Source organism: Poecilia reticulata, linkage group LG15, assembly GCF_000633615.1.
Source record: "Poecilia reticulata strain Guanapo linkage group LG15, Guppy_female_1.0+MT, whole genome shotgun sequence".
Lineage (NCBI taxonomy): Eukaryota > Metazoa > Chordata > Actinopteri > Cyprinodontiformes > Poeciliidae > Poecilia > Poecilia reticulata.
This window is the reverse complement of record NC_024345.1, coordinates 25,633,578-25,660,021: the sequence shown is the minus strand read 5'-3', so window position 1 is coordinate 25,660,021 and position 26,444 is coordinate 25,633,578. Positions and strand designations below refer to the sequence as shown.

Here is a 26,444-nt window from a genome sequence, read left to right as displayed (position 1 = left end):
GATCAAGTTGCACAACTTTAATAAAACAATGTTTTGTTATTCTTTGAATATTCATATTAAATATTTAATGTACCATAATTCCTCGACACTTTGCGCTACCTGAAAAATTCCAATGGTTTCTGAAAGGGGAGATGTTGCTCTTTCCTGATGACATCAGGTTATTACGGTAATTTCACTCCTGCCATAGCAGGAAGTGAAATTATTCGGAGGGGCACTCTTTTAATAGATGGCAAATTGCGAAAATAACTTGCTAGATATTGAAAGTTCCAGTTGTTATGGATAAGTGGGCAAATATATTTATTCACAGGACATTTACAGAACTGCGTACAGTTAAAATAAACAACAATATCCAGCCGTCATTTTAAATTTAGGACATAAAAGGTTGATCAATTAATCTGAGGCCTGGCTTGGACTGACATGCCACATTTAAAGTATTTAACCTGTTCTAGGAAACAAAATGATAAAATCTAGCTACTGAGAAATTGCTTTTATATTTTTGAGAAAAAATACCTTTTAAATGTGATGGTTGTTCTGTAATTTAAAGAGCTCCATTTGCTGGACCAATCTGGCAACATTGTTTTGATAAAAAGGGAATTGGTAGATTATTAAGTACCTTATACATATATTAGGTAACATTAGAGCGTAGGGGGATAATTAAGACGAGGAATTTCATGCTGTTTGAATATGTGCTCTACATCTGTGACCGTTGGCTTAACACAATTCCCTTTCATAAAATCGTGCATATCACGACATGGGGAGTTAAAGATGAGCTGTCTTGATGGAATTTCATGTTACTAATGAAACCAGGAAATGTTCCAGAGAGCAAAACTAATAAAGAATGAGACAAATTGGAGGAAGGGTGAGGAAAGAGTTTCAATTTTAGAGGGAGAAAAATAACAGCTTAATTTAGAAATTGAATCTATTTAATTCATAGATGTCCAGTTCCAGTCCTCAAAAGTCAATGTCCTGCCAGTTTCAGACGAGTCTCTGCTCCAACACAGCTCATTCAAATGGTCCACTTTGGATACCGCTACTTTAATTAAAAACCATTATTATTTGTACTGGTAGGGAGTTAATGTGTAAATTCAGGAAATATCAGGTATTATTTTTTTATTTAACCTTATCAAAAAGGTAAAATCAAAAACCTTTTTGATTTAAAAGTTTTTAAATTAAAAAAAAAACCTTTAAATCAAAGGTTGGATTTAAACCTTTGATTTAACGGTTTAAATCAAACCTTTTTTTTGTATTTAAAATAATTTTTTGTATTTTTATATATACAAAAAATAAGGTTATTTTTTGTATTAGATGTTATTCATCTCTCACATTTGTATTTAAGTTGAACACAAATTTAAATCTAAGTCATAATTATGATGGCTCACAAAACACAAGCAGCAAAAAGCATAATGGATATCAAATACAGTAGCAGTTGTGGTTTAGTTTGAGCTTATTTAAAGCTGTTGGCTGCAGACGTGCGGATATTGTGGTCTATTTATATAAAGGTGCTGCTAGTGAATTATGTAAGTCTAGTACAGCTGGCCATGCTTTAGATAATCTGCATGTGGTTTTCCCAACATAAGAAGAGAAATCGCTCCATTCTCCATTTAGATTTCTACCACACTCACAAAAGAGGCTAAAAGTGACTTTTTAAGGATTATTTTGAATTCCCTTTCTTATTGTGTCTCCAGGTGATACTTTATACTTTCTATAAATATATATATTCTGTTTGACAGACAGTTGTGCTTGGTACAAGCATGTGTTGAGTTTGAGTCGATTAAATGTATTTATTTAAAAGCATGGATACGACCACTGAAGCAAGAATAAATTTACCACTGACTATAAGGGACGTATTTATTTATTCACTGTGTATTTAATCCACATATGGATTGACAGGAACACATTATAGGAGAAAATGAGTTATAAATCACAGTGGACATATTGGTGCTAAAAATCATTTGATCTGGATTAATTACATTTATCGACTGAGCACGACCTTCAGTGGTGCAACTGTCTCTAATGCAGATGGTAATTTTATCTCCCTATCTTTTGATTTGGTTGTTTTCCAAAAGATTAAAAACACGTTTGAATTTTCATCAGTTTTTATCTGTTTCTCACCACTTCCGTTATTCATTTGTGACATTCAAAGGCCGCTGAATTAGAGTTGGACCCAAAATTATTAATACCTTTGGTAGATTTAGATTTAAGGTCGTTTCATTCAACCTAGAAGTTTGTTTATGGATAATAAAATGTTGTAAAAAGAGTATGAGTTTTTAGGAAAAATTGTTTCTGTTTTTATTTACACTTTAATTAAAATGTCAAGCCTTTACAGGCGTCACAGCCATAAAACATTTTAATTGCTGAAAAATGTTTGGCATGATAATTTATCTTTTGTGATGAGCTTCAAGTCTCTGAGCTTGCATGGCCTCCTTACCATCACCCTAAACTATTTCTCCCTCCACGAATTTTCTGTCAGAGTCAAGTTGGGGGTCTGACTTTTCACATGTTGACGTTAGCAATATTTATTTAGTGGCTTCTCATCCTTTGCTGCAAATGATCAAGCATTCAGTAAAGGAATGCTTTTTTTAGGCAATAAAAAATTTTGTTTTCTTATTTAAAAAGGAATTAAATTATTTATTAACTTTTAATTTATTTCTAGAAAAGGCATAGGATTATAAGAGACATCTACAGAATGTGCCCATTTCTTTTTGTCCGATTAACCAATTAATCTTCAGAATAACTCATTACAAAAATAAATGTTAGTTGCAGCCCTGTAATATTTTGCATTTAAGCCAACACGTTACATTTTGGTCTGATCTGACCAGATGTTGCCTTTTTCTAGTAGAAAGCATAAACTGGGCAATCAGATCTTAAGTTATGTTCAAATTCAAGGTATTTCATCGTAGCTCTACTCATTGTAGTTCCACATTTTGTGTTTCAGAGTGGTGCGAGACCTTTTCATCAGCTGTAACGGGCTCAACCAGGTGACGGAGCTCGTCTACCTCGACCAGACTCGCTCTTTGGCCTTGAAGGTGTTTGAAACTCTGATCATAGGAGTTGGACACCAGCAGAGTGACGGGCTTCTTCATGAGCTGGAGAGTGCCGACACCAAAGAAAGGGAGGCCATCCTCGGCCTGGCTGAGGAGCTGGGGTCACGAGGGGTCGGAGAAGGCCCACAGAGCCTCAGCAAGTTTTACGAAGGCCTAAAGGAAGTGTACCCGCGCCACAAAAGCCGAACTGGACAGAACCATGGACCAGGGAGGAGCAGAACAGAGACCCACCTGCATGTGATCAACCTGTTCCTCTGTGTGGCCTTCCTCTGTGTCAGCAAAGAGGCGGATTCTGACCGGGACTCTGCCAACGACTCTGAGGACACTTCAGGTTACGACAGCACAGCGAGCGAGCCTCTAGGGGGCCGCCTGCCATATCTGTCCCCAGACAGTGTGGCGTTGCCCTCTAAAGAACAGCTACGGCGAGCCGCAGACGTCTGGTCCGTGTGCCGCTTCATCTACATGGCCAGCCCTCTGTTCCAAAGGCAGTTCTTCAGGCTCGGAGGACTGGATGTGTGCCTGCGCCTCATGGCCATGGTCATCCAGAAACTCTCGTGTAAGAGCAAGGATGGAAAAACAAAGAAGAAGAGAGAGGGCAAAGGGAAAGGCAGCCCTGAGTCTGCGGTTTCTGCTGCTTCACTGGGATCTGAAGATCCTCCCTACGAATCAGGAGATTTTCACAGTTTGGGTCCGACTGAGGGGAAGACCAAAGATCCAGGAAAGAGGTTTGACGAACAGTGGCAGCTTCAAAGTATTCGTCTTCTTGAGGCCCTGCTGGCGATTTGTCTGCACAGCGCTAACTCTGCCATGCAGAGGATAGAGCCGGAGCTTTCTTCTCAGGTTGGTTTATCATCTCTATGGCTAATTTTTTTTAATTAATTGATTATTGAAATAATCATAAACTAATTTAGTAATTGATTAATCACTAAGTGGTGTATGCAGACTCCAAAAAGGCCATTTATTCAAAGAACAGTACACTCAGAGACGTTATTAAGCCAAAACTATACAAAAATATGCATACTTTTGGCATTGACGATAAAAAAAAAACTTTTTTATTATAGTTTTAGCTTCACCTGGATCAAGTTAAGCACCTTTTGATATCCAATTATTAATTACTTAATCAAAACAAACAATCAAAGGCCAAATTTTTAATATGCTGATGTGAATTTTTTTTTTTTTTCTTTTAGTTTCAGATGTATCATTTGCCACAAATAATCAGGTGTACACTAAAGGAATGCTGTTATTGCATTTTAGGAAATAAAATGTGTATTTTTTTTCATTTAAACAGTATTGAAATATTAGTTTGTTAGCAACTTTCAATGTATTTATAATGTTTTATAAAACGGCTCCAGTGGTTAAGTGAAAGTCTGCAGAATATACCACAAAAAAACTACAACATTCAGTGAAACTCTGACCTGTAAACTTTTTGCTCACACTTTGGGAAGCCCTGATCTATTGCATTTCCACTTCAACAGCCTCAGTCTGTGGAGGAGACCCTGTTGGAGGTGAGAGACCAACTGTCTCGCTCAGGAGTGGTGAACTCTGACCTTGCTGTACCGCTGTTTGACTCCCTGCTGCGAGTGGCCTTGGCTCAGGTGACTTCATGTACCGAAACACCTGAGGAGAAACCAGAGAGGGTAAGTTCTGCATAGCAAGATACAATCTATGCATATTTTATCAATGGGTTTATGTCGGCACTCGATTTTGATTTTGACTTCAACACGGCAAAAACACTAATTCCTTCCAATAATTTTTGGTGTAGATTCTAGTGCAAATATTTTAGTTTTGTTTTACTTCAAGTGTGTTAACTTACAGGTAACTAAGTTACATTTTCTGATGTGACAATAATTTGCTAGTTGAACTAGTATCTTTTTATCATTAAGGAATTATTGTCTCAAAACAAGCTCTTCTGTCTTCCTTAAAAATTACTTGTAAGTTAGTTTTGTCTTATTTTAAGATTGCACTAGAAACTACCTAAGTGAAGTTTGTCTTCAAATCAGACAAAATTGATGTCAAACGTTTGTGCAGCAAAAATTTTCATTTTAAAGATATTGAGAAATGTTTCCAGAGGTCATGAAAGGTCAACCAGCTCCCCCATCGTCTTCAAATCAGACAAAATTGGCGTCAATCAACTCGACTACGTTTGTGCTGGTTTGTGCAGCAAACATTTTGTTTGCTGGACAAAAATGTTTGGACTTTGGACTTTGACTAGGCCACTTAAACACATTTTTGTTTGTGCTGCTTTGGCTTTGAAGATATTACTTAAAATTTAAAGGTCAGTTAAGGTCATGCAGCCCCACTCAACCCTCCCCCCCACTTCTACGAAATCAAAATGGCCTTTAAGATTTCACCTTTATTTATTTATTTTACCTTTATTTGTGACCTTTGGCGGCACAAATAAAAAATTTGCTGCACAAACGTTTGACACCAATTTTGTCCGATTTGAAGAAGGTGGGGGGTCTAGAACCTAGACCCAAAATACTTGGTAAGATTCTTTTTATGTAGTGAAGCTATAATTTTCAGCAAAACTTTTGTTTTTATTTTATTATTTTGAAATATTTTGCTTTCAAATGTGTCCCAGTGTGCATTTGTGATGCGACAAGGTATAAAATAACCTGTGGCACAAGAAGAAGCGTTTAGTAAACCCAGACAAGGATTAAAAACACAAAATGTTCAAGATTTTCTACTAGATAGCAATAAACCTAAACCAGAATTTGATTTACTGTCTGCTACACTGTAAAAACAGAATTAATTTTGGTCTAGTTTTTAGTGCAAATATCTCAGTACACTCGAAATAAGACATACAAATCTTATGTATGTATGGCTTGCTGAAGTAACTTTTCAGCAAGCCATAGAAGCTTGTTTTAAGTAAATGTCACCTTAATTTTGATGAAAAAGTTCTAGTTGTACTGGCAGATCAATTAACTCTCAACATGGGAAAAATGTCTTGTTTTAAGTGAAAAAAATCTGCCAATGAAACTAGTACTTTATTTATCAATGTTAAGGAAGTATTGACTTAAAACAAGAAAAGTTACTTGTACGTTTGTTTGTCTTATTTAAAGTGCAAGATATTTGCACTAAAAATTCGACCAAAATTACTTGGTAATATTTTACGTTTTTGCAGTGTAGTAACTTTAATGAATATGTTCTACTTTACTTTTATTATTTGCTGCAGCTTTTTCAGACGTACACATAGGAAAGTGAAGCCAATTGCAAACATGCTTGTCCTATATTTCCATTCAGAGCCATAGATCCATGACGTATTTGTCTTTAGGGTGTACTTGACGTTAAATATGGTCTCATTTGAAGTGTTTGCCATTCTACTTGTTCAAACTTAGTCAGCTGATTTAACAAAAGACATTATTTTTCTGGTGTTTTAGTGAAGTTAAATGTTTCTACAACCAAAACAGAGTTTTAGTAATTGAAGAAAATATCTAATTTTGATTAGAGGATGTGTAGATTGCAATGTTTTAGCTTCATTTTTACTTTCTTGTGTATTATTCCTCCTCTGCTCTGTTATTTTTAAATAAATTCCCACCAGCCATAACACTGAGTTTAGCAAGTTGGCAAATGACTGCTTGTTTTTCAAGATGTCACGAAGGTGATAACTAAGACACTATCACCCAGTTATGAACGTTATCAACGCCCCCTCTGCTGGTTCTGTCCTGAATTACCTGATTTATTGATATCAGACCAACAAACCTGACCACTTCAGCTTTGTTGGCTAACAATAACTTCACCTTTATGGTAAAATATAAAAGCAATATTATAAGTAAAGAATTTGAGCATAAATGAAAGGAAAGCAGTCTTCCAGCAAAGTGTTGTCAGTCACTAAAGTAAAGCATTTACATCATGTTGCTAAGCAACTGCTATCTGGACAACAAGATGGCAAATGTAATTACAGAGTCCATGAAGAGCAAGCATGACCTATTTAAATTTACACTCAGTTTCACCCACCTTCCTGTGTTTTAATGAATGGTGCAAAGGCATTTTATTTTTATCAGTTTATCATTTATAACGAATCTGAAAATGAATTTAAACATCAAACTATTCACGATAATTACAGCTGGGTGTATTTTGATGTGTGTCTCCACCAGCTTTGCACTTTAAAAACCTCAGAGTGTCTAAGAGCATCAGTTTTCCAGATTTCTCACTTTGGACTTTAACTAGGCCACTTAAACACATTAATGGGCTGTGATCTATTTCATATTAGCCTAATTTAGGTATGTTTAGCTGCTTGAAAGCTAAACCTCACATCCACACAGCATGATGAGGCCACTACCATGCTTCACAATGGGTTCAGGGTCTCGTCAGTTTTCTCCCACACAGTGTTTTGGATTTAGATCCAAAATGTTAAGATATGTAACGTTTTCTTTGTTTCAAGCTTCAAATTCGACTTTTTATTCGATTTTCTGTCATTCTTCCGTAAATCGCTGATTGGTTTATCAAATGACCGGGTGCTGCACTCTAGATCTTAAAGTGATCCAGAGTGCAGCACCCAGAAGCCTGACCATATAAGGCCAATATTGACCTCTTTACACTGGCTGTCTGTTTCGTTTCAGATAGATTTTAACATTATTTTAACAACTTATAACGTTTTAAATGGGTTAGCTTTTTAAACTTTACTTTGTGTCCAGAACCATAAGATCCAGTAATCAGTTGCCATTGAAAGTCCCTCAGACTCGAAGCTCGAAGGAGATCGGGCTTTCTCTTTTTCTGCTCCTATTCTCTGGAATAAATTGCCTTCCCAGATTAGATCTGCCCACACCCTGCGTCATTTTAAATCGCTTCTTAAAACTTTATTTTATTCGCTGGCATTTAATTGAGGCCTGATATTGTAACTTTTCTGTTGTGATGTTTTATTTTTATTTTATTTACTTATTTTTATGTTTTAATTCCATCAATTTATTCTGTTATGGCATTATTCTTGTACAGCACATTGGTGCAGTTTTGACCTGTCTTTAAAGTAGTTGTCCAGTTAGCAGACTCTTCCACCTGAGTTGTGGCTCTCTGTAAAGTAATTGTTTTTTTTGCACTGGATTTAAAATCCATTTATTTAATTTTCATGATTTTGAAGTGCAAAATGCGCAAAAGTATAAGGTGTATAAATACTTTTCTAAATCACTGTAACTGCATTGTTTCTGTCAATTACAAGTATTGGATGAGAATATATCTCATCCATCCTTTTTTTTTTCCCCTCAGATTTACTGTTTTTCTAAAAACTTCGTACTTTCTCTGTAGACCCAGCAGAGTGTGATGTTTACTTAAAGATTACCGAAGCTGCAAAGCTCTGAAATTAGTGTTTCGCAACAGACAGTGTCGCATTTTTTGAGATGATTACCTACACATCACAGTTAAAGGTATGGTTTCTCACCTCTTGCTGGTGTCAGAATAATTCCTCTTTGTCCGTATTGTTGTTGGGAGTTTTCCGATGTGTGCATACGATAACCAACTGTGCACAACAAGGAACTGGGCTGTGTAGATGCAGTGCAAGTCAGCTGATATTTGTCTTATGACCAAAATCTTGTACTTTTTTCCCTGCCTTTTTTCACCACATAAGTGGAAAGACCACTACTTGTCATGCTGGAAATACTTTTGGTCAAGGAGATTTTTTTTTTTTTTTAATTATCAATGGATTTTGTGATTAATCTTAAATCTTACCACCATTTAAGGTCGCAGGATTGGGAGGAGGATCTTGGTTTAGTTTCATTTAAGCTTTTTTTTTTTTTTTTTTTTACCAGAAGCTCCAGGTGTTTGCTGAGGGGGCGGCTCCGGCAGGAGATCTGTCTGAGGAGGTGGATGAGGTGCAGAGCTGCAGTGTCAGGCTCCCGGGGGAGGAGGAGGGCTACGACGCTGATAGCGAAAGCAACCCGGAGACCATGAAGCAGCAGGAAGAGGGTAGGTCCACACACAAATGCGCACTAAAACTGTGTACACAACTCTTTGCTCTTACTGCAAACCTGAACCGTCTGCTTCAGCTGTGCCGTTTCTGGCGGATCACTATAAACGTCCTCTGCTCTTTACGTCTGGTTTCTGTTGCTGAGAAATGTCAGCAGACTTATCTGGCTTGACTGAGAGGTCATGTGCTGGTCTCAACCTCTGACCCTGTTGATAACTTGCCTTGGGAAAACCTCATTTCTAATTCTGATCAACTCAAAACTGAATGGTTCTGGACTTTATTTTTTGCTTTCGATCCGTTCTGTCGTGTGACAGAGATAAAGCAACATCCTCCTGCGGAGGATATTTAGCAAGAAGTTGATATTTTTATTGCACATGGATGACAAAGCAGAAAGCAACCCTGAGCCCGATGCAGGTTAACGAATTGGCCTGATTACACTGGTTTTTTTTTTTTTACTTTAATCCCCTCAGAAAGGACTCATTGTGATAAGTTTTACAACTGGCTGGCAGCGAGACCTCATAAGCTGCATCTTGTGACTTGAGGTTCCAATCTGATGGAGGGGCTGGCTTCCTGGAAAAATGATTGCATCACCTAAAACAGAGAGCGTTTTAAATTTGAACAATGAGAAACAAAATCCCATCAGCTCCAACTAATGAATTATCAGGTTTTAAAAGTCTATGAAATGACTATTTCTGTAAAATCTTCATCCGGTTTTGAAAATGGTCCTTTTTTTAACCTTTAGTCAGACTAAACTAAAATCAGATACATTTGTTTTCAATCAAAGTATAATTGTTAAACTTTTTCTCCTTTAAATATTAAACATATATCTAATATATAACTATATATAAGATTGTGTCCATTAGTTTTAACATATATAATCTATTTCTTGTCAAATTTATGAGTTTCTGCTTCATATTATTTCTTGACGTCTTTCTCTTACATTTGTTTTCTTTTTTATAATTATTTTTAAATAAGGCACATACCTTGATGGCAGTCCAGCAACCACCTTACACAATTGTCTTTGTAGTTTTATATAAATTTAAAAAATATGTGTCAAAATACTCATTGTTGCTTTCCAACGTATTGAATTCACCTTTCAGCTTAGACATCAGAATAACTAGAAATTTAAAAAAAATGAAACAAAAAGAAACAAACAAAACCAGTAAAAATTGAAAAATATAAACAAAAACAAATACGACTGCTTCTGCCAAAAAACAACAACATAAAAAATAAAAACAAAAAAGCTGATTTATTTTTTAACCATAAAGGAGCAGTAGAACAGAAGGTAAAAATTGCTGGTTAGAAATAACATAACAATAATTTCCCCACTCAAAGACTGATTTATTTTCCTCTCCTTCCTTGTAACAACCCACATGCAGCCAATGTTTAAACAAAATCAGGTTTTAATGCCCTGTACCTTTAAAATCCACAAACTTGTCTTTTTGTTGTTTTTTAAAGCCATTGTAAATCTCTCCCTTACATATATTTTTTATACTGTATTGTGGTAATCATCAATCTCTCATATATCTACCTGGAACCATTTTCCTAAATTTGTTTTCATAAGATTATTTAGTAGGTTAAGAATAACTGTTTTTAAAGCGGAAAGAAAAAAAAAAAACCTTGAGGCACAGACAAAACACATTCAGCAGTGCAGCGGAAAAATTATGGTCAATTTCATTTATGCTTATTTTGTGTGTTTTAGTTCCAACTGCAGGCTTTCAAAACAACTTTTAAATGATTTGCACAGATGTGAGTATTTGGATGTGAGATCAAAGCGGCACGCTCTCTAGAAAAACTATGACTGACGTCTGAGATTCTTCAAAAGCTTAAAAGTTTGTATGATTTATTGTCTGCCAAATAAATCATAATGAGACATTCATACTTATTGAAGTACTTTTGCTTCACATGCTTAGCGTAGAACAAATTTACTGCAACTCAAAACATCTTCTTCTCATCAGCTGTTGAATATTTAAATTAGTTTGAAATTTTAACAACAGTTTCCAACTTCGGAGATTTTTGTTTCTCGACTTTGTTTTATCAGAAGTTTTTCTGATTAGACTTGATTTTGAAAATATTTACTTAAATTAAGGTTTCGATTTTCCAAACATTTTCTGTTTAATTTTTTTAAACACTTTAACAGGAGTTCCAACAAATTCTCTGTTTGCCTCATTAATCCATTTAATCTTTTCTTTTCTTGGCTTCTTTTGTGCTGCAGTGTTGCATCAGTTGCGCAGCATTTTTTTTTTTTACTAAACCTCACTTGAAAGCACCAATAACTTACCCAGTATAACCAGTATCTCAGATAAAGTAAAAAGCAAAAAACACATGGAAATGGACGGAGAATGAGGCGTTTTGATTAAAGAGCGTGCAGGTGACAGACTTGTTGGAATATGATTTTTACTCGTCTGTCACCGTTACTCCAGCAGTAATGGTGTCGTCTTTATTGGGCATTTTATCAGAATGTAAACGTTATTTAATTTTAATGACACAGTTCTTAAAAAAAAACAGTGTCAGACCTTCAGAGGTTTGGGTTAAACTGCTGATAGAAATATGTTTTTCACAACTTCATTTTGGTGTTTTTATATTCTGTTTTAAATTGAACAATTCTCCGTTTTTGAAAATAACATTTTTGGAACATTGGGATATTTTTTTTTCACCAATGTATTTTATGTTCCATAGTTCAGTGATGTCAGCACGCCCAGGGCGGCCATCTTGTTTGGCAATGATGTTTTACAGTTTCTATTTATTTGGACTTTGAATTCAGGTCATTTTTCTCTGCTACATTTTCAGAGAAAAAAGTCATAATATTCACACAGCAATTGGGTCAAAATAATATGATAGAAAAAGTTGTGATATTACCATAGAAATATTTATTGTAATATTAAAATAATACATTTTATGGGAACTCCAACACAAAAAAGCAAAAAAATTTAATGATAAATGTTGAGAGTTGTGAAGTTATACTTTAGTAGAAGTTTCACAGATAATACTTAATATTTTATAGAAATACTTTGCACGTCAACTTCAAATTATTATCTGTAGCAGTAGATTGAAACAATTGTACAAACAACTGTTTACTTCTAAGAATGAACAAAATGAACTGGTCACATCAAATCTGTTATATCGAAGCTTTTTTTGTCATTAAAATAAACATTTTTCTCATTTTCAAACATTCTTTCTATAAAATTGCATCTTTATTCTGCTAGTATTATGACTACATTGTAAATAAACAAAAATTCTCAATTTGGCACTGACATGACCTCATCCAAGCCACATTTTGAAAATATTTTATGTCATTTACTTCTTATTTTAGAAAAGAAAGTGAAAAAAATGGATTAAAATTGGATATGATACAAAAAAATCTCCAGTTAATTTTTTTAGCCATATTTCGCAGCCCTAGTTTGTCTCCAACCTTAGCTTTCCACATAAGCATCACGAATAACTAGAAAAAATCTTTACTGTCTTAAATGTTCTGCTCTGAACAGAGACATATTGGGGTTGTTTATATTCCAATACGTCACAAGCATTACTCTCTACTTTATACATTCTTCAGGGAAAACTGCTAGACCTTACTGTAAATATACAGAAGACAGTATTTATGTGTTTTTGTACTAACAGTGCAGATGTGCGCAGGGGAACGAGCAGCTTCATTAATAAAAGGAGCTTCCAGGCACCGTGTGAGAGGCTGCAGGGCTGCAATCCTGTAAATCATGAGGGGAAACCCATACTGCTCCAAGGCTGAGCGCAGACCTCCGGCTAGTTCATTTCCATGAGATTCCTCCAACATCAGTGGTTGGGAATGGATGGAGTCTGGAGGCTATTCGTGTTAATGGTGTTAGCTAGTCTGTAGGGCCAATTAATAATCTGTTGGATTGTGGGTTTTTTTTGTTTTTTTTTATCTTCCCCTGCTGACTGGACGTTTTCTCAGTAGGGAAGGTGGAGCCTGCAGGATTGAGTGAGTTTGCGGCAGCAGCGGAGGATGGGCCGGAGCGCGGCGTGCTGCTGTTCCCGGAGATATGCACCATGGAGTTACGGCTTCTTGCCTCCGGCTCGCCGGACCTGGAGGTTCTCGGTCACGTGTTTCACAGCCTGCTGGGCGCCGTGCATGCCAACCACCGCAACGCCGCCTTGCTCTATGACCAGGTCCGACTGAATACCTCTTCCTCTTTGTGCTGGGTGTTCACTGCCCCGCAGGTTTGACATAACCCTTCACTTTGGTTTCTCACAGGGAGGAGTCAAAACCATCCTTTGTAGTTTTCACAACATCCTCAGCCAAACAGACCTCTCCTTTAAAGGTTTGTCATTTATTTTATCCAGGAAAACATGTTTAAAGTTCATATTTTTACAGACATGACGTTTTAACTTGACCCCCACAGTTCAAGCATAATATTTTGCTTAGATACTTGGCTAAATCTGTACCCAGTTAGGTTCTCAGAGTTGGACTTATTTTGCTATTTCTATTGTTTATTTAAGATTTACTTCAGTGTCTGTTATTTCTCCTTCATTACCATCCATTGCAAAAGTATTCATACTTTTTCACATCACCACAGAATGAGCTAGTCAAAGTCTAGACCTCCTGTAAATCCAATTTACAATCTGTGGCAAGACTTAAAGATGTACATTAGCAGACTCTCTCCATCCCGGTGTTTGTATGGGTGCTTCTGTTGAAAATGCTTGAATTTAGAAAGAGCTTAATTTCTGTATAAAATACTTGAAAGTACTTGATATTTGTGATGAAGTGGAGTCTAATATTTGATAAAAGATTTTCAATGGGGTTCAGTGCAGGGGGCTCTTCATTTTATTTGTTAAGACAAAGTGAGAACCATTTGTCTGTGTCCTTCCACCTTATGGTAAGGCTCTATACTGTGTTGGTCTATCACATGAAACAGCAATAAAATATACAGAAGTTTGTGGTTGCAGCCGGATGTGATGTGAAAAACTTACAGAGGTGTAAATACTTTTGCAAGTCAAGTTTGACAATAAAACCGACATGATTAAGTGCTCATGTCTTGGCAGATTGAATAGAAACTGTTTATATATTCCTGTTCTTTATTGCTGGTGTTTAGATTGCCAGACGGTGCTGGTGGAGCTGCTGGTTGCCATGGTGAACCAGCGCATTACAGCAGAGGAGCTGGCCCTATTGATCCGCCTCTTCCTGGAGAAAACCCCACCTACAGTAAATACCACTCCGTCACTCAGCACTCTACTGTTTGCTTACGTGCAGCCAGCTTGTGATCACAGTCTGCGAGTTTCAGTTTATTAATAATAAACTAGAGTTTCTGCGTAAGACGCGCTTCCTGTCACTCTCCCTCCGCACTTCATGGTTCTTTGAAATTCATCAACACATACTAGGCCCTGGAGCCCTCTTCACATCACACACAGTTAACACCAAAGTGTGCGGAAGAGATGTGACGCTGCAGCTCATTAGCACAAGTATGTTTGGTGGTAGCCTGCAGGAGAGAGCTGTTCTTGGCCTCAGTTCGAGTGAAACGTTTATTTTTACCAACAAGAGAATATTCTCAGTGCTTCTTACATTATTAAGCTACGTCAAACGGAGGTTTATAAACCGAAAATCAATCTGAATAATTAATCTTTTTTCCAATTTTTAAAGCAACCCTCGCATATTTAAAGAATTAGAATGTTTTAAGATTAACACTAACACACTTTTAATCATTAATAATAATAAAAAAGAAATATAAAACAACAGCTAATGAACAATTAAATCAGAATCACTTGTTTGCCATTGCTAATAAACAAGTTCAGCGACTAAAAAATAAAGTTTTATCTTTAAGTTTTATAACTACAGAATTAAACGTTAGGAGTTATTAAATGTTTATCTGTTTTTCAGGTTTCACAGGACCTGAAAGACGTATAATTTAGAGTTTGAATACCGTATTTTCCGCACAGTAAGGCGCACCGGATTATAAGGCGCACCTTCAATGAATGGCCTATTTTAAAACTTTTTTCATATATAAGGTGCACCGCATTATAAGGTGCATAGAATAGACGCTACAGTAGAGGCTGGAGTTACGTTAGGCATCCACTAGATGGAGCGGCACTAAAGGGAATGTCAACAAAACGGTCCAAGTCCGGTCGGCGAGGAGAACCTTCCACGATTGGGCCGGGGCGTGGCCGGACGATGGTCACCCTTCTCCGTTTGCGCACAGCATGTTCGTGGAGAACGTGGTGCTAAATGACCTGCTGACGACCTGATTCTAGACTGTTGGTAGATAGATAGGTCAGTCAAACTTTATTAATAGATTACAAACCAGCGTTCTGACAACTATCCCAGCATGCACCGCATGCTTCTTCTTCTACGGGCAAAAATGAAGTCGGCGGCTGCTTACTGTAGTTGCTAGGCCTGTTGTGGCTCAATATTGGTCCATATATTAGGCGCACCGGATTATAAGGCGCACTGTCGGTTTTTGAGGAAATGTAAGGGTTTTAGATGTGCCTTATAGCCTTATAGTGCGGAAAATACGGTACATACGTTAACATAAGGTCGTTAAAAAATAAATAAAAAAAAGGGGGGGAATGTTTTAGAAGCTTGTCGGAGTTTGTATTTTTTGGAGTTATGTTGGACACAAGGTCTTGACTTGCACAGCTAAACATAGCATATAAACACACATAACAAACATTTAGTAATATTGAATTTGAGAGGGTTATCAGTCTCTTACCCCTTTCAGGAAGGCTTTTCTTGCTAGGTTTGCTGGTTCTTGTTACTCACAGCTCAGTTCAAACTCCTTTCTGGATGAAGAGCCATCAGCAGGGACAGACCATCCAATCAGAGGAGGTATAAAAACTATGTCACTGTGTGGAGATAATTAAAACATGGATTCTTGTATTTTTAAATGGAGAGTATTATGTAAAATCTTTTTTTTTTAGCTCTCCTCCCATGTTTCTTACTGCGCAGAGCTCCTCTAGACTAGCAGCAGCAGGAATTAGCGAACACATGAGTCTACTCAGCTCATCTTATATACTACTACTCAGTCCAGTGCTCCTCAGAATGGTTTCAAATGATAATAAGGAGAAGCGTTGTTGTGAAGGCGACATGTGAGAAGAGTAGGAGCTTCTTAAAGAGACAGAGACCAATTTCAAAGTGTAAAATATCTTTTAATTAATTTTTTATATCTGCAGCATTTTTATAACAACTGAAGGTAACATAGTTACTTGACTGTGCGATAAAGAGACACTGTGTGCCTGAAAAATACACAATACCTCCCCTTTAAGAAAAAATGTCTTTACTAGGGAACAACAGCGTCAACAATTTAGTACTCTGTCCAAAATGACTGTGGTGGCTTTTTGATTAGTATATTATTCTACTGAATAAAATGACAGGTTCCAGGTGACAAATAACAAGCAAAATATTAAATCTTTTTTGAGTGTAACAGTCTTCAAAGTGACAAAAATATTAATATTCAGAGATGCCTGGGTGTTGCCTGTGTGAAATAGGAGCTTATTTTAGCAAGACCTAAGAGTCTGGCATTTGCGTTTTAAAGTGCCCTGGAGCATAGAAGCTAATAAAGATAAAAGGTCAAATCTGAGATTTTTGTGTGCTCTCATCCCAACCTTTTTAATTTTCTTTGTTTTATAGGCTATATTACTGAAGGGTATCCTACAAATTGTCGAAGCCAACATGGACATGGAGCCTCTTCACTTCCTGACGTTTCCAATACTCCATGGGGTTTCAACACCCGGAGGCTCATCGCCTGGCTCCAGGCTGAGCGGCACCGCCGGAGGCAAAGCCGTCAGTCTGCTTTGGAAGGGGAAACTTTCTCCTGGTCGCAGGGAGGGGGAACCAGAGTACCGACCGAGCCACCTCTGGTCTTCCCCCTGGCACACGGCGCCTCTCCACCTACCTCTTGTGGGGCAGAACTGCTGGCCCCACATGGCCCCCGGTTTCAGCGCCTCGATGTGGTTGAGGGTGACGGAGCTGGAGGAGAAGATCGACGACAAAGGTTGGGATTCTTTACTGCTTGATCCACTTGAAAGACGGGCAGTTTCTAAGATTTGCTTTATTTTCCAGAAGAAAGCGTCCGTCCTGCATCTGAGATCCATCATGCTTCACCTCAGACTGGAGCAAAGTCAGCAGAAGAAAACCTTGTTCATGTTCTCTCCATGGGCTCCAAGGCGCTGATGCTTCAAGTGTGGGCAGACTTCTCCAAAGGCTCTCTCACCTTCAGGTGAGGATGAAGTTTTTATGTGCAGAATAAGTTTCTATTTCTACTTTTTAGCGTTTTATGCAATTTTAGAAGACAATTTATCATAATGCCAATTTTAATGATGACATTTGGGCCTTTACTGCCTCTAAAAACAACCCAAGCGCTTAAAGAAAACCATCCAGCTGTTTTTTGGCAATAGGTACTGCCCGTTACCTAGCAGCCCCAGCAGAGTTCTGCTGGTCACCTAGCAACCAAAGTAGAGTTCCAGAACGTTTGGTCAACTGGTTTTACTACTGTATGCGCTGTACAATGGCTGCTGGAAAAACAAAGTGTTTTATTGTTGACTTATCATCCAGAAACCACCTTATGTATTCTTGTTGCTTGTGCAGGAGGCTCCACTAATGCTTTTCGAAGCTGAATGCCCAGGTCCCTCTTGAAAATGAGATCTGGATCTCAACAGGGTTTACCTGGTTAAAGGAAATATAAATATAAATAAATGTGTTCCAACTTGTTCAAGGAAACATAATATGTCACCTTTAGGGAGAAAAATACACATTTGCATCATGATAAATTAAACAATTACAATAAGAGAAAGATTGCAATGTTTGGAATAGAAAGCAGAATGATGTAAAAGAAAGAGGAAAGAAAGTATATACTATGAAATATAAAGAAATAAATAGAAAAGTAAACAATGTTAAATAATTATAAATTTTATCTACTATAACAGAGTGCATTATAAGGTTATTTTTTATTAAATTTGGTCTCTAAAACTAAGATAAGATCTTCTGAATTTCACATAGTCCACGCAACATTGCCACCTAGATTTAAATTGTTCAGTCTTGTGTTTGAGAGAGGCTTTTATTTATTTCATTTTATATATGCTAAATGTTATATTCATGCAGTGATATAAGGTTTATTTGTCCTTCTATAGCTATTTTTATGTTTCTTGTTCTTAACCCTCCTGTTGTCCTCATTTTCTGTGTATAGGGAAAACATACAAATCTCGGTCATTTTGACCCGAGGACATGTTTGTTTTTGAAACTTTTTGGGGTATATCACCAAAGTAACATAAGTTGGTTTCTTGAAAATATGTTATTTGGTATTATTTATCTCTTCCCATTAATCTTTAATGATTGGACCGTCCCAAAAAAACATAATGTTTTGCATTTTCATTTCTGCATTTTCTCAACAAGTAGGATTCCTATCTTGGTGCCGTTTCCGAGGATGTTATAAAGAGTCTTATGAGCTTTTTCCATCCAAATTCTTGCTGTTGTAGTGATTTATTACATCTCCACTGGCATCTCCATCCAGGCTGCTGCTATTTCTAAGGTGTGCTGTTGCTAGGATCTAAACTTACATGCATTTGTAATTCTTTGCTCTCTCAGAATTTGCATAGACCCGAATGACGACATAAAAGCCGGGCTGCTGGCGCAGGCAGAGTCGGTCGAGGGAATGTTCAGACGAGGGCAGTGGCAGCACCTCGGCCTCACTTACAGCCAGCAGCCAGAGGGCAAGAAGAACGTCCACGGCCGCGTTGTCGTGTGGGTTTGTGGCATCTGGTAAGAAAACCTGTCGGAAATATGCAGTGTTTTGGCAAAACAATCCATCAGATTAATCCTGTGATTATTGAAATACTGGTCAACTGATTTAGGAATTGATTATTAACTGGAGCTGAAAAAATAACAGTCAGAGCTCTGATTAAACCAATACTGTATTAAAAAGATACACATTCTGAATTAAAAGGAAAAAAAACACATTTGTCTCTAAGTATGTTCTACCCAAAACTACTTAATCTCCTATTAAGCATTTTTTATTGTCAAATTATTAATCAAATAATGCAAAAAATAATCAACAGCTCAGCCAAAGCAATGTATTGTTAATTCAAGGAGAATGGGCTGAAAGCTTTTTGCTTTTTTTTTTTTTAAACTCCATATGCATAGTTTGCTACAAATGACAGGCGTACACTTAAAAAATTATTTGATGTTGCATTTTAAGCAATAAAATGTTTATGTTTAATTAATTCCCTATATGCGTTTTTATGTCTTTGAAATATACATAAAATAGACTTATGTGATGCTGGATTTATCCGATTAATCATTAAAACAATGGATTACTAAAGTAATTGTTAGTTGTAGCCATACTTCTGTCACTTCCTCAATATTAAAGTTGCTTTTTTATTTGTTTACTAAGGAAATGTGAGGTTTCTCTGGACTACACGCTCCCTCGCAAGTCCAGTTTATCATCTGACAGCAACAAAACGTTCTGCATGTTGGGCCATTGCACGGTGTCGTCAGAGGAGCTGGGGAAGGACGCGGGACGCTGGAGCATGGGCACTGTGCTTCTCTTTAATGGTAGGACTCCTGTTATATACATCACCTTCTCTCTAACAGGGATTGAGCTCTACAAGAATATCAACCCCGTGTGATCAACTCTCAGCCCTTCACTGGAAACTTCGAGGTTTTTTTCCTCACTGACTCAGGAACAGCTGGATTAACACTGAGATTAAATTAAACACGGGTTGACATTCAATGTTGCTCTGGGTTTTATTTCGACATGTCCAAGTAAAGGGACCTTTTCCTCATCACAATTATACACTATTTTGGGTTGATCTATCAAAAACAATCCCAAGAAAATACATAAAAGTTTGTGGTTGTAATTTGACATTGAGGCGTCATATCTCAATGAAATTATATACCCATAAATTATTACATGTCCTAATCCATAAACTCTTTAAACTTCATCACTTTAAAGTCGGACCTCACTGCTGCTCTCTAGTGGTAGAGTCAGGATTTATGTTAAAGAACGAGACTGAATTCGCCTAAAAACTGATGTTTTCATGCAAACTCTGCCTCTCCAGCATTGATTGAATTACGTTTAGGAAACACTTTTTGTGGAAAAAATAATAAACAAGATCTTAAAAACATAAGGTGCACCTGGTTTCCCAAAACAGAGATAGAGACTCACTCTTGTTGTCGTGTACTTGCTTGTGTCAGGGTCGAGGATAGGATCTGAGGAGGCCTTCTTCCTCTACTCCAGTGGACCGGACCTCACGTCAATCATGCCCTGCAAATACGGCAAGTCGAGTGGCTCAATCTCCAAGTTCGTCTCTCAGGAAGGCCTCAGGTGTGAACACGTCAGAGAGATCCTGATGAAGAACAAGGACATTGACACAACAGCACTGGTTGTAAGTAAAACATTTGGTGACTCATAGTGTGTTCAGTGCTGTCACTTTTATTCATACCAGATATAAAAGCAGATATAAAAGCATCTTTTTCAAAAAGGAAATGTTTCCTTTTGATTTTCTGAGATCAAATTTGATTTTCTGAGACACGCGACAGGAAGTCATTTTCACCCGCATGGAAAAAATTATTACAATTACGCTGCAGCTATTTAAGTGAGACTGAACATTAAATATTAATAGATTAGTTAATAGCTGTGCAGATTGTAATGGCAAGTGTAAATGCTCCAATTGCTGACTTTGTGGTTGGGATCTTAACTAATACAAAGCAGATCGAATATCAGAAATTACCACAAACAGAAAAGATAATTGTGATGGCATTTTCTGTTTCTTTACAGGAGAGCTTGGCGATAGTTTACGCCCCCAGCAGTCCAAGAGTCTACACCATATACGAGCCTGTGATCAGGCTGAAAGGTCAGGCCAAGACGGTCGTCACCCAGCGGCCCTTCAGCTCCAAAGAGGTGCAGAGCATCTCACTGGACGCAAACGCCTTTAGGTCTCTGCTTCCCTCCGAAACCCACGGCCTGCAGAGCGTACTGCATAAGATCGGAGGGACGGGGAACTTTGTTTTCCTTTTTGCACAGGTAGAGCATCTAATTTATATGCATGCTAATAATTTGAATTAATAATTTAATGTCTTTTAAATTAAGAATTTTATTATTACCCATTCATCGCTGGTGTCCAAAGGGATTTTTGGGGACTTTTGCAGTTCAAGAATGGAACAAATTTGGCTTTTCAACAGATCGTGCAGATTATTGACACTATTGTAAAAAATAAAAATAAAAAAAATGCAGCCTTGCTTCTGTCAGACTCCCCAGGGCAGCTGTGGCTACTAAACAGTAGCTTCATCTTCAGTATGTGAATGAGGCTTTTGAGATGTAAAGGGCATTATAAATAAAATTGATTAATATTACTATAACATAAAGTATGTTTGTGCTTGTTCTAATATCATAGTATGTAACACCCATTGAGTAAATATGGCTAAATACAGAAATGATTTTCAAAGTAACTTTTGTTATATTTTAAAAGTTTTCATTTATTTTTTGGAAGAATAGTCTTAAAACTATTTTTCAGACCAACAAAATAGGAAACATTTCACCAAAAAGTAACAAAAAAACAAATAACATGTTCAATGTGTAGTTTTTGCTGAGAAGGTAAAGGTAAAAGAATTCACAATGAAATTATATAGTATTTTAATTTTAACCTAACATTTTTTTTCTTCTAAAAGTTTGAACAGCGCTGCTGTTATGTATTTGTTCTGCCTATTTATCTTTTTGCATGGTTATTGAACAAAATAAGCAAATAATTTGAATTAGGATGGCAATTTTTCAGAGAAATATTGTATTAAAATATGTTTTCTGCATTAAACTTATGTTGCAGAGCAACTGGATATTCATTTTATTCTGACAATTTGACTCCATCATCCCGGTTTGCTTCTGTTATAGTGTGAAAACATTGTCTGCGTTTTAACTTGTTGTATTTTTGTGCATCCTTTTTGTTCAAAGTCTAATGTGACCTGGATTTTCTTTTATTTCTCTCCATTGTCTCTGGGCTTTGCATCGTCCAGACGGTGGAGCTCAGTGACTGCGAGAAGACCCAGGCTCTGGCCCTGCGAGTGCTACTGTCTCTCTGCAAGCACAACCAACACCGCATCCATGAAATGGACTGTTACCATGGTTACTCCATGATCCATCAGGTCCTCATCAAGTCCAAATGCATCGTAGGATATCATATGCTGAAAGTGAGTCACACCTTGAACCCCTTGCTGTCCCTATTCCTCTGTGCTGCATCTTTTTTGTTTTTTTTGGGGGCGGAGGTTTGTGAATCTAATCCGGTGCGATAGAGCGGTTCCTCTCTGAGCCGGTGTCAGTGACCCCGCTGTTACTTGACCCTCTGTCTGTGTGTGTAACAGAGCCGCGCTGAAACCGACTCCGTCTGGTTTGATGTGACACTGACGTCCGCAGCTCCTCTGATTGCATGTCTGTCTTTAGGGTTTACACATCCTCACATCTTTATTGTGTGTTGATTAGCGATGCTACGTTCTCGTAATTATTCCAGTTTGAAAGGAAACATGCTGCGCTACTGTTACAATTTATTCTCACCGTTTTTTGTTATTCTATTCAAGCTGAAACTGAAATCTCTTTTATATCTTTTGATGAAACCCTTCAGCCTCATCATACGGCTTAATTAGTAGTGGGCAGAGGAGGGTAAAGTACTGAAACATTTTAACTCAAGTGAAAAAAATACTCAAGTATTTGATAAAAATGCTAATCAAGTAACTGATCAGATAATCAATAATTTAATGTGTAAAAAATCATATTATCAGACGTACTTAAATATAAAGTTATGTGGAGATTTTGGTATTTTAAAGACCAAAATGATTCATATATGTAACATAATTACAGAACAGCAAAATCAAGAAAATAATTTTTTTTTACAAATCAATTCCTTCCAGTGTGAAACTTATGAAACTTTAACAAAAACTGCAGGTGTCTGTGTCTGTATCTGGTCAATTTTTTATTAAAACAACTACTCTTCCTTTTTTTTAAAGGAAGAGTAGCAATAATTCATAATATAATTTCTCAAGTAAAAGTTAAAAGTGTAGTAAAAATACCTTACACTTGTAGCCTTTATTACCTGAAGCTTTACGGCCACTGCAGTGAGGCCGGTCACAGATCAGACTTTTATCAATCCTGACAAGGCTGCTCGGTGTGTAAATGTCATCCATTCAGATGCAGTCATGAGGTCTTCAATAATTTAATTGGAAATATATCGATTTTTTTCTTTCTGTCTTTGCTTCTGCATCAATCTGTTTCGGTGTGTGCCTGATGAGTCTGAACACTGACTCGTCCCGTCTTTTTAGACTCTGCTGGACGGCTGTTGCAGTGGACCGGTCCTCATCCTGGGGGACGACGGCCAGTTTCGATTGGATCCAGAATCTGTGGCTGTGGTTCAGGATATCAGGCTGCTCTCTGACATCCTGCTGGACTGGAAGATTTGGGCTAAGGCTGAGGTGAACGCACACATCGACATCAGTTTTGTCTTGAAGTCTAAAACTGATATTAATTAATATTTAGATTCCAGAGCAGGGATCTGAAACCTGCATAAGTGGCTCTTTGGACCTTCAACAATGGCTCTTAATATAACTATGACTAAAAGTGATAATGAACCAACTAGTGTTTTTGAATATAAATATAACAACAAATGCAGTTTTTTAACCATTTTTCATTTTTCCTGCAATATTTCACTAAAACTACAAGTAATATGTTTTCTTGTTTGTAAAAAAAAAAAGTTCATCCTGTTGTGTTTATCGAATAACAAACTCCGGTTTTAGCTAGTTGTTGCAATAATTGCATTGAATTTCCACACTGAAACTAAAATACCAGAAATACTTTTTATATACCCATTTTTCTGCAAATACCAACATCTCATTGAATAAAATGCATCCATCTTCTTTGGGAAAAGTTCGATAATTTTCTTTATTTAAACAAGAGTAGTGATACTTCATAAGAAAATTACTCAGGTAAAAGTAAAAAGTACACTCTTAAAAATACATTACTGCAAAACGTTACTGAGGTAAATTTAATTTACTACCCAACTCTGCTAACATTTAAGACTTTATGGTTGTAGCATTTATTACCTGAAGCTTCCAGAGTCCTAAAGGACTGAAGATTTACGGCCACTGCAGTGAGGCTGGTCACAGATCAGACTTTTATCAATCCTGACAAGGCTGCTCGGTGTGTAAATGTCATCCATTCAGATGGAGTCATGAGGTCTTCAATAATTTAATTGGAAATATATTGATTTTTCCTCCTGTCTTTGCTTCTGCATCAATCTGTTTTTGTGAAAGTGAGTAAATGTAACTTGTTACTACCCAACTCTGCTTATAAGGTTTTCTTTTTTGCACAATACAGAACAATTCTGAATATTTCAGATTCAACATTCAGTGTTTAAAGCTGGTGAATTTCCTATATTTTTTGACTATTTATTTCAAATATTTCTACTGAAGACTTATAAAGATGGAGGCTTTAATTTGATGGAGGGAAAGAATTTTTGCCTTCATCATAAACCCTACGTTTGTGGTTAAATGCAGATAAATTGTGCCTAATAATAAAATCAGTGTGTTTGTAATTAACCTAATATTCTTGTTTTATTTGTTAGTGTGGTGTGTGGGAAACGCTGCTTACCGCTTTAGAGATCCTCATCAGGGTTCACCATCCACATCTGGTCTACAACATCCGCCAGTTCCTGAACGCTGAAGTCGTGCATCGCTTCCTGCTCACCTGCCAGGTGTTACAGGTAACCCAGCCGAATAACGCAGCTCTAATGTCGCCTCCACTTCCTCTCTTTTGCTGTTACTAAGAATGTGTTTCTGTTAAGGAGCACCGGGACGACTATCTGACCTCCATCCCTCAGGAAGTGTCTTTGTCCTTCATCAAAATCATCCAGGAAGTGCTGGGCTCTCCTCCAGACATGGATCTGCTGAAGCTCATCTGCAACTTCCTGCTGGCCGTTCACCCGCCCACCAACACCTACGTCTGTCACACTCCATCCAGCTTCTACTTCTCGCTGCACATCGGTAAGGAAGCTGAACGCAGCACCTTTAAAAGGGCAGTACCATGTAAAATTAACTTTGTTGAGCTTCAAATCATGTTATAATCTTACTCCCTCCTCAAAAACATATGTGGAGTGGTGCTTTGAGAAATGCATGTTTGAGAAATCCTTTAATCTCCATGGCAGCCATTCAGCTGTGCAAAACGCCTGAGTGGACTTAGCCCCGCCTTCTAGACGCAGGTCCTCTTCTGAGCTGCAATTTCTAAGCTTCTGCCTCACAGAGCACCACTCCTCCATGACTTTCTCACTCGGCTCCTTCAGACTAGCCAATAGCGATTAGCAACCACCTGGTGAAACATTTACTGAGCTCATTATACCAGCTACTTCTCATATAATGGTAGAAACATTGCTAAATTGGTTAACTCTGTTCGGCTGAATGGGGCGGCCACAACACATTTTTTACAAGTAAACTTTGCAGTACTGTGACTACACAATACTTTGCGCTGTCTGAAAAATTCCAACAGTTTCTGAAAGAGGAGACTTTGCGCTTTACAGTCAATATTGGGTTATTACGGTAATTTCACTCCAGCCATTGCAGGAAGCACATTTTTCTTCATTTTAATCTGATGAAACACTCTTTTAATGGACTGTAAATTGTAAATAACTGCTAGAATATTGAAAGAAATTATGTAAAATTGCACTGTATGCCTGTAAAATACATGATACTGGCCCTTTAAATTAAAGCCTTTGTGATTCAAAGCTCTGAGCTCTCTTTGATGTTTCTCAGACGGGAAGCTGTACCAGGAAAAGGTGCAGTCCATTATGTACTTGAGACGCTCCAACAGCGGAGGAAGGTCTGCCAGCAGCTCCGTCGTGTCTCTCTCCCCGACTGTTTTTGCTGACGGCCCCCATGAAGGTACAAGTGCAGCTCACCTCTCTGCTCTATAGCATTAAGTACAAATGATCAGTTTGTCCTACAGCTGGGCAATACATTGATTCTACCCATTAATCAAATTTTCAGTTTTGAAAATATAATTTTTTTAAAATCTGGATTTCCGTCATTCAGAGTGATGTCAGCACTCTGAGCGGGGCGGCCATCTTGTTTGATGGTCGTGTTTTACAGCTTCTGTTCACTTGGATTTGGAAATCAGGTCAACTCTACAACAAAATATAAGGGCCAGGCTAAGATATTTTTTTATAATTGCAAGAAAAAAGTTAAAATATTAGGAGAATGATGTAGAAATGTTATGAGAAGTCCAACATGAAAAATTAACCAGACTTTTTTCTCATTAAACTGCTTTTTTAAAATCATAATTCTAAGACATTCTTGTGGTAAAATAATATCTTTATTCTACAAATATTATGACTATATTCTTGTAAATAAACAAAAATTAGCTTGATCCTAATACTCCATCGTACAACTCACTGAAGGAATGACGGAAATTAAAGCCACATTGCATGGAAAAGGGTTCTGAGTTTGATAGTAGAGCACACACCTCCAAATTGTACCTATGGGCAAGTTGCTGGGAGACCAATGAGAGTTATAG

At 37.3% G+C, this 26,444-nt stretch overlaps 1 protein-coding gene across 5 annotated transcripts in view; it reads left to right on the top strand.

Annotated features, from left to right (window-relative positions):
• lyst (lysosomal trafficking regulator) overlaps positions 1-26,444 on the top strand; it is a 65,221-nt gene that overhangs the window by 16,288 nt on the left and 22,489 nt on the right. For 3 of the 5 annotated variants that reach the window (XM_008430247.2, XM_017308859.1, XM_008430244.2), the window contains 17 exons: positions 2,936-3,884; positions 4,520-4,681; positions 8,786-8,942; positions 12,872-13,086; positions 13,172-13,238; positions 14,010-14,119; positions 16,538-16,901; positions 16,970-17,126; positions 18,491-18,664; positions 19,296-19,456; positions 20,099-20,289; positions 20,682-20,927; positions 21,911-22,084; positions 23,207-23,356; positions 24,505-24,642; positions 24,724-24,922; positions 25,685-25,813. In XM_008430247.2, coding sequence (XP_008428469.1) covers positions 2,936-3,884; positions 4,520-4,681; positions 8,786-8,942; positions 12,872-13,086; positions 13,172-13,238; positions 14,010-14,119; positions 16,538-16,901; positions 16,970-17,126; positions 18,491-18,664; positions 19,296-19,456; positions 20,099-20,289; positions 20,682-20,927; positions 21,911-22,084; positions 23,207-23,356; positions 24,505-24,642; positions 24,724-24,922; positions 25,685-25,813 — 3,743 coding nt within the window. The remainder of the gene's footprint in view (positions 1-2,935; positions 3,885-4,519; positions 4,682-8,785; positions 8,943-12,871; positions 13,087-13,171; positions 13,239-14,009; positions 14,120-16,537; positions 16,902-16,969; positions 17,127-18,490; positions 18,665-19,295; positions 19,457-20,098; positions 20,290-20,681; positions 20,928-21,910; positions 22,085-23,206; positions 23,357-24,504; positions 24,643-24,723; positions 24,923-25,684; positions 25,814-26,444) is intronic. The other 2 variants (XM_017308858.1, XM_008430246.1) reach the window with 2 other exon arrangements.